We start from the raw sequence: 8,798 nt of genomic DNA on the forward strand, positions 1-8,798 counted from the left end.
AATTTGTCCATCATGTTTACTTCATTAACCGGCCTATTTGATCTACTTGACGTTCTATAGGCCATTTAATAATTTATCAACTATAATATTATATCTAATAGAGTTATGGATAACCAAAGAGAGGAAGTTGATCACCATATGTGAGTATGTGACATGTGGAGAGGATATGGAAAAAAAAGAGTGCACATTTATATTTATTTTTTTATATTGACAATTTTTTTTTTTACTTTCCTCACTAGCTTTGGGTAATACTAAACTTTTCTAATAGTGATATATTTATTATTACTATTTTTTTTTTAGAAACAAATAGTTAGAGCTAAATGAGTTGCCAAATTTTTTATTTTGAATTTTAAAATATATGTTCTACAAAATATTGTTTTTATCAGTTTCAAATATCATATTCTTAATTTAATTTGAATTATTTTTTTCTATCTTATAAGATTGTTTCACTTATTATTTTACTTGTTAAAAGTCAAACTTGTTAATGGGCTGAAGTTCTTAATGGATCGAATCATGCTTCTCGAATTTGGGCTGGGCCCAAGTTACGGTCTGACACGGTAGAAACCGATTCCGCGTGTGGCTCGTTCTTTTACACGATTGGGTTCTCGTGCTTAGAGCCGGAGTTACTTCAGCCACCGTAAACTCCAGGAGCTCGCGCCGGAGGCGAAAGGCGGGGGCTCCTTGAATTACGGAGCCATGGCGACGCCGCCGGTGAAGCCGAGGCGATTGAAGGGCCACAACGGCACAGTCACCTGTTGTATTGCATCTCGTTTCCGTCCAGGTGTCATCGCTTCATCCGGCGAGGTTCTCCCTCTTTCATTTTGGGCTTTCTCCTGCGATTATTTTAGCCCTTGATAAGTTAGCAATGAAGTTCCTATAAATTTTGAGAAGTTTGTGATTTAGTTAATTGGGCAAGCATTCCTTTGCCTAATATCCGAAAATGTTTTTTTTTTGTAAGAATTTATGGCGTTTGTTTCAGCTTCATCCTGTGACTTTACAAATTTCAGGCGTCCAGTTTCTCATCTTTCAATTAACTGAGTAGGCTCATGTTTATTGGACGCTGGTGGGCAATAATTAAAGGGATGAGTGATGTTACTTGATAGAGGAGAAGATAAGGGCATCTCTAATGTATGATTTATGAGAGGTTTGTAAAATTTAAAAAGCTGAATACAAAACCTTGAACCGTTGTAGAGGTGAGGAAGAGCAGTAGTGAAAATTTAAACATGCTCTTTTGTCTCGAAATTGACTTAATATGCATGGAGCCATGCAATTGCATGCTATGAATTGGATCACAAAAAAACTCATTTAGAGCTCTAATCATTGAAGATGCTTCAATAAGTTTTCATATTGTTGATGTGGCATATTGAAATCATAAAAAAAAAACTCATTTGGAGCTTTAACCACTGGAGATGCCCTAACAGTTGTAACTAGCTTCTATGATGGTCATGTGCAAGTTAGATACATTCTCAGTATGAACATAATGATCTACAAGCAACAAGCGGATTGAATCAGGAAATGACAACTGAAGCAAAGACACATTCTCCTCAGAGACTCAAATTGAGGGAATTTGCCTTCCCTAGGTTAAGCCACCTCGGATGAAGTGATGCCCTCACCTAAGACACATTCATATCGACCTGATTGCCTCTCATCTAGGCTGAACTCAACAGCCTCACAAGTCACCTTGACCAAACTGATGTCTAAGGGGAACTGCATAAGCCCCATCACAACCTTGACCAAATGCTCATTTGATTATATGCTAACATTGTGGTCCAAGCCTAATTAATAAAATTTGGCAAACTAATTTTATTTGTTATATCCCAGCCATAAAATTACTCTAGGACCAAATATCAATTTTGAATATATTCTTAAAATGGAGAAAATTGCGTTCATAGTGTAGTTTAGACTCATTAAAAGGTCCTGCGACTGTTTAATTCTCGGCTAAGTAATTTGTCTTTGTGATTGCACCTTGCATGGTGAATCAAGATACAAAGCTTGTTGACCGGTGCTGGCCAGCATGTACAATGTATGGTTGTGTACAGATGTGCAAGGTTAAAAAACAGTGTAGTAAACAACATATCTTCCCTTAGCTGCAGAATAACATGTGCATTAGTAGGGAGATTCATCTATAAGTGCCGTGACTAGCGATGATGCTATGCTGAGTTTTCTAAGATGTCATATTGGATTAACCTTTTTCATTGAAAAAGGGTATTTCATTTTATGTTGCTAGACCATCTTGGCCCTCTAATTGCATATGCTAAGTGCATAGACAAGTTAATTAATGCTTCGATGTATTACCATTGAGGCCAAAGAAGCGCATGTGCCCTAATTTGTACCCCTTACTGAATATGGTAATTTCCTCATATAATAATAGGAACTATTAGATAAAAAGAAGTATGGCAAACAAATTATCAAGTGTACTTGGGAATATTGAGTTAATCATTCTCTCAATGGTTGGTACATTCAGATTGGTAAATTAGTTCCAAGGTACCAAATTTTGCTTGTTGAGGTGCAAACACAATCTTGGTTGTGATCATACTCTAGACTCAACCATGAATGAACTTATTGTCTATTTATGTTTTTATGAACCAATTCTACCTTGCTTCTATCTGTAATATATATGTTATCAGAATCCAAATATTCCAGTGAATTTATATTGATGTGAATTTTTCTCTTGTATAATAGGATAGTTGCATTTGCTGGTTTGATTTGCGTTGTAAAGATGCTCTCTTTACTATTGATCTTGGGATGGAATCCATCTCTTGTTTATGTTTCAAAACAGGTTAGTTGATGTCCGTTTTCGTATTGTTTTAAGTCATATACTTGGACAGAGTAACACACTAACTGAACTCATTAATGTCTTTAGCAATTGGTTCAATTTATCAAAGAAATATGTTTGCGGTGTTTTAGGAAATGAAGATATTCTCTATGCTTCTTTGGGAACAAAAGTCATGTGCTTTGACATCAAGATGGTGAGTAGTTAACTAGTTATGCATAATATGTTTGCAGATATTCTCATGTACAAGTATATTTATTTTTATGGTTTTAGCATGTATAAAAGTTGTGCTCATAAGATACATCGAGGTATTAATTAAGTTTTGACATGTTGTTAGGCCCTCGTTATGCTCATGTGCGTGTGTGTGTATCTATATATATATCTTTCAATTCTATCTTCATTAGTAAAAGTGTTACCTTTTATTTTCCTTGAAATATTGTTGTATTTACTATTGATTATATGATGCATTGGTCACAAAAATTCTCAACTTAACCTTTCTCTCTTTTATCTTGAAGTCGCCTTTGGACTTGTTTTTGCATTGTGTTCTCTTGAAAGATGATTACTACACATTTATGTTTTTAACTGTCATTTAAACTCCATAAATAAAAATCAGATTTCTTATTTTATTCTGAGTGTCATTAAATTCTCTCCCTTAATATTCAGTTATTTATAGGTCAAAATCAAGGTGGTCATGTGAAATATCTCTTGCTTGTATGTTTTAGTACATAGAGAATACCATTTCAGTTTTATGAATGCCTTATTTTTCATCTTTCATTTTGTGAGCTACTGCTACTTAAATCATCCTACAATTTGCATGTGCCTGTGAACTCCTGACACTAGGTCCAGCTGCAAATTTCAATTTGCTATTATATGATTTTCTGTAGAGTAACACTAAGAACATTGGAGTTTCTAAAAGACTGTATTACGTCGAGAAGTAGTTGATACACAAAGTTAATTTTGCAGGCATCTTCCTGGAAGCCACTTGAAACCTACAGCTTTAACAAAGATGAGATAAATCAGGTACTTAATATGGAGAATAATTTTGTTAAAGGAATTTGAATTTCAATATAAAATTTCTATTTTTGGGTGGCATTCAACTTCTTGTCATCATATTAGCATTGACAATTAGCTACAGATCTTTTAACTATATAACCCAGGCCTTCTCCCTTTTGAATATTAGCTGTTTTTGTGAATTTGTTCAACATATATAACAGTTAAGTTTTAAACTATTATATTGACTAGGCTCTCAAGCCTATTGGTATAATTCATTGTAATATTTCCTTGCAGATTTCTTTCAGCATGAAGTCAGATTTTCTTGCTGCTGGAGATGATAGTGGTGAGGTTAAGGTACTTAAGTGTTGTGACGGATTGCATGATATACCACCTCTGCCTTTTCCACATTATCATTGTTTTTCATTTGACTTTGTTTCCATGCATGTGTAGTATGCTTGTTAACTGTGACAATTAGTTGATAATTCCAAGAAACTATAGTTTCACCTCTAATACAAGTACAATCTTTATCACAGTTCACTTCTGATGATTTTAAATTAGGTTTAATTTTTCATCTCTATTATTTCAACTAAAAGTGTTAAGGACTTTGGATTTTGTGATGACAGTAATCACATTCAGTCGAAAAGACCTTTGTTTGAAAAAAATGTTCAAATGATGTGCTACATCTGGAGACAGCATGACCGCATCATGGGACTGAAACATTTGGAATCCTTGGTTTTGGCCATGATTGGGACGCAGATTAATGGTATGAAATGTAAAGAAATTGGAACAGAATAGAGTGTGCCTGCTCTAACCATCTATTTTGATCTTCAATTTGATTTTTTCCTTGGGTATTTGTATTTCTTTTAAGTAGTTTCATCTATTTGTATCTTTTGACCTCTAAACTGTGGATCCCTTAATGTATATCTTGACTATCTTTTTCAAGTCAATGCCAAAGAAAGATTATGTTTACCATCTTCCAATTCCAGAAACTTAATTCTGTGATCCGATTTTACATTTCTTTACCAAAAAAACTATTCAATTAATGTTATCATGTCTTTGTTTGTTCTTTGTTTTTTCAGATCATTGACACTGTGCATCAAAGCCTCTACAAAACATTAAGATCAGTTCATACTAGTGTATCCTTTGTAAGTGCAAGACATGATTTGCATGATTATATCTCAAATTATTTTCATTTTGTGGAATTTATAAGAAGTTATTAAAGTTCTTATATGCAAATCAAAATATTTTTTGCCCTTAGCTTTTTAACAGATTTGCAGTAGCGTGCAATTTATTCCCTGGAAACCTTGGACAGGTATATGCTTAACAAAATTCAGCCCAAATGTAGAATTAATATTTCTACTCCCCTTTGACATCTCAAGATGTATTGCTTCTGAAGCCCTTGTGAATCTTACCTTGAAATGAATGTCATGGTGTCAGTGTTTAGAATCAGTCCGTTCGTTTTTTGCCAATTTCCTATCACCCATCTTAATATTCATTCATAAGATCTAGTATGTTGTGCTATCAGTTTTCTGATCTCATAATCTGTTTTCCCTGTTTCTGGAATCAGCAATATGGTATATTGTCTACCATCTCTGTTTTTTCCCTACTTGATCCTGCTACTTTGGAAATGTTTATTTGCATCAATAACTTAAAATATTCTTCTTCTTAGTCCTTTGGGTATAACTGAATTTTTTATAAAACCATCTATTTGCTGTCTGTAACTTTGGATTTGGTTTGAAGCCTCGACATTGGTTATTTCTTCCCTTGTCACCTATGCCTGTTTTAAATCAAAGTTTGAATGTATGAATTATGATGCTTCTATTGCGCCCTCAATTTTCTCAATAGTAGACAAAAACTCTGCATTACAATTCAATCTTGTCCTTTAATCGGTCCATTATAATGATTGTTCATTTTTATTTGATATTTTAGTCCAAAATATTTGCTATAAGCCAACTCACATTAACTTCCTAGATTAGACCTAGATGATCATATAACTTACCTATGTGTTTAGAGCATAAGTTGACAAAACAATTCCCTTAAAATTTATTATTTACTTGGCAGCTATAACTGGTGGTCTTGACATGAAGCTTGCTATATGGGATTTCTCTAAAGGGCGGCCATACAATGTGATTGATTATGGTAGGCCCTTCAATTTTATAGACATCATTTGTATGTATGCACAATTTTTCTCCTCATATATACTGGAATGGAAATGTTGTTACATACTGATGAGCATGTTTGGATAAGGACATGCCATTCCTTTAAAGAAACAAATTGCTATTATTGTTAAATTTGAATGACTTATGCATGAAATTTAAACATCTGTAGCATTATAACTTGTATTGTATCTGCTGGAAGGATTTGAGTTTTAGAGAGATTTTCAGTGATTGACTAAGTTGGCTTTTCTGAAAACTAATATGTTAAGACAATCTTCTTTCTACTGAAGGAATGACTGAACCCGATAGTAGTATTTCCACTGGGAATGCGGGGCAATGTTTCAATCCTGCTTTTGTTCATTCAATAGCAATACCAGAAGTAGATATCACGTGTGGTCCAAATAAGGTATGTGCTGTTGCAAGAGGTGATGGTGTTATTGATGTGATTGATTTGGAAGCCAGTCTAGCAACTTTGAAGTCGAAAAGCTCTTCTTTAGCTAAGAGTGCTCAGAGATCAAAAAGAGGTGAAGCACAATCGTCAAATACTCATGCAGATTATCAAAACAAGAGCACACAGCTGGATTTCAGTTCAGGAGGCCACACCGCCAGTGTATCTTGCGTGTAAGTAATTCAAGCCTTAATGGAATCTCACTAGTATAACAACTAAGGATGTTGGCTGGCACAGGTCATTTTCCTTGTTTGGGGAGCGTGGAAAGTTTCTGCTTTCAGGTGGAAATGATGCATCAGTGAAATTGTGGGATTGGTCTAAATGTTTCTCTCCTGAACAATCTAGCTGCAACAATTATTTGAGTTTGAGTATTAACTTGAAGAAAAAGGTAAAAGACCTGTACATAATACTCAATTTATGCTAGTGATTGAGTACTCATGATACCATTCATCTAGCCACTTTATTTTCCACATCATTCTCTTTCTCCTTTTTTGATGACAATCTTGATTACTTGACCACAATATCAATTTATGCAAGAAATGATATTTTTTGTTGTTTTCTGTAAGTAAGATTTTGTGAGTCTCTAGTAGAGAGTATTCATCTGTAAGTTGAAAAAGGATGCTATTTTTGAGTTAGAAATGATCAGAAACAAGATGGAAAACAAATCGTTTTGGCTAGATACCAAAGACTTCCCAAGCATCTCAAGTTGAAAAGAATTTTTCTGACTTAACAATGGCCGTCAAGGTAGCTAAAATCAAGTGATTTTGGTTTAAAAAAAAATTTACACTAGAAGCTTCTTGGGAATCTCAAATGGAGTATTTTGGTATTATTGAGAAGAAAATATCTTATTTTAAGTAAAAATGATGAAAAAAATCATACAAATTGTTTTTTTGGGAGTCTCAAGTAGAGTATTCCAGTGTTTTCAAGTTGCTAAGAACTATTTTTGGGTTAAAATGTTCAAGTCTTTGCAAAATACCTTGATGGTTCTTTCCAATCTGTTTTAGCTCAAATTTACTGTGTAGCTCTCTGTCTGTCAAAGCCTCAGGTACCTTTTTTAGGTCCCAAATGATTAAATTTGTGTCAATGGAATAATTTAATTTAAAGCCAATATTATTTTGGATATGTAAAATGAGGAAGTGATTAGATTTGGTTAGAATAATGTAGGGTGCATGATTTTGAAAACTAGAAACTTAGGTGTCCTCAGGGAAATCTGCCATTATTCAGCATCATGGCAATAGTAGTAGGTCGGAACAATCATGGATTCAGAATTTCGATGAAATTCACATAGATATCTGATTTGATTCATAAGTTATTAGTCATTCTGAGTTCACAAGTCAACTTAGCCTTGATGGTTCATGTGCCACCCTTGCGAACCATGTTGTTGAAGATTAGGATTGATGTTGAACCATCAAATTCACATAGATATCTCATCTATGTTTGACAACCCTCGATGTTGAAGATTAGGACTGATGTTGATCATGCCACATGAGAGATATTCTAAGGATTGTTGTTATTGATTGCAATATGAAAAGTTCTTCACTAATTTAAAAAATATTTTGGAAGTTTGTTACGTGGTCATGTAAAAAAAAAAAAAAAAAAGCAGCCCGGTGCACAATGCTCCCGCTATGTCGGGTCCCGGGGAAGGATCCATTGTACGCAATCTTACCCTGTTTTTTGCAAGAGGTTGCTTCGAGGATTCGTAATCTTTTGGTCATAAAGCAACAACTTTTGTTACGTGGTCATGTATTGATGATTAAAGACTTTTATTGACATTTGAAACTTAAATTTTGAATCCTTTATTTGAACTTTTTTATATTGCTTTGGTTATGAGTGCATATTTGAAATTTTAAATCATGTATAATTTTAATTATTGATTATGCTTCATTTCAACTAAATATCAACTTTTTACCCTGTTCATGAGGAATACTATTAAGTTTTATTAAATTATAGCCTTTTAAGAGTCTATGATCTGAGTATTTGAACTTCGCATCTAAATTGGAAGACCAAGTTTAACATCTTTTCATGGCAGATCAATTGGCTATGTACTACGCCTACCGACTCAGAAAACCTTCTTGTTTGTGATACGACCAAAGTAGTGAAGATTTATACTGTTGCATAGAAGCATGGATGCAAAGAACCAATTCTAGTTTGAGATAGTGAGCTGGAAGATTTGTACTGTTGCATAGAAGAATGGATGAAAGAGTTGATCCTAGTTTGAGATTCTGAAGCTGGTAGCATTCATCGAATACTTCAAAAAATTTCAGGTTTTCTTGACATTGGTATTTATTAACACCTCGTAGCTTTAGCCATGATGCAGCAACCTTTTCATTCATTTTGTTGCTGGTTCATTTGCTAACGTTCATTTAGCTTGTTCCATTACTATTATTATTATTTTGGTTTTAATTTGGTCCTTTATGTTTCATTTCTA

General features: G+C 33.9%; 1 protein-coding gene across 1 annotated transcript; it reads left to right on the plus strand.

Moving 5' to 3' along the window:
* The first annotated feature begins 597 nt into the window (after nt 1-597).
* LOC121987046 (WD repeat-containing protein 53-like) lies at nt 598-8,798 on the plus strand. The gene is made up of 11 exons (XM_042540956.1): nt 598-804; nt 2,683-2,779; nt 2,908-2,969; nt 3,737-3,793; nt 4,061-4,120; nt 4,846-4,902; nt 5,036-5,078; nt 5,828-5,905; nt 6,213-6,543; nt 6,608-6,758; nt 8,400-8,798. The coding sequence occupies exons 1-11, from the start codon at nt 697-699 to the stop codon at nt 8,487-8,489; spliced, it is 1,134 nt and encodes a 377-aa protein (XP_042396890.1). The 5' UTR covers nt 598-696; the 3' UTR covers nt 8,490-8,798.

The sequence above is a fragment of the Zingiber officinale genome, chromosome 1B (assembly GCF_018446385.1).
Source record: "Zingiber officinale cultivar Zhangliang chromosome 1B, Zo_v1.1, whole genome shotgun sequence".
Lineage (NCBI taxonomy): Eukaryota > Viridiplantae > Streptophyta > Magnoliopsida > Zingiberales > Zingiberaceae > Zingiber > Zingiber officinale.

Coding starts and splice junctions, on each gene's coding strand:
- LOC121987046 (XM_042540956.1), top strand. CDS start 697: ATGGCGACGCCGCCGGTGAAGCCGAGGCGATTGAAGGGCCACAACGGC. Junction 3,794..4,060: donor ACAAAGATGAGATAAATCAG/GTACTTAATATG, acceptor ATTTCCTTGCAG/ATTTCTTTCAGCATGAAGTC. Junction 5,906..6,212: donor ATACAATGTGATTGATTATG/GTAGGCCCTTCA, acceptor TTTCTACTGAAG/GAATGACTGAACCCGATAGT.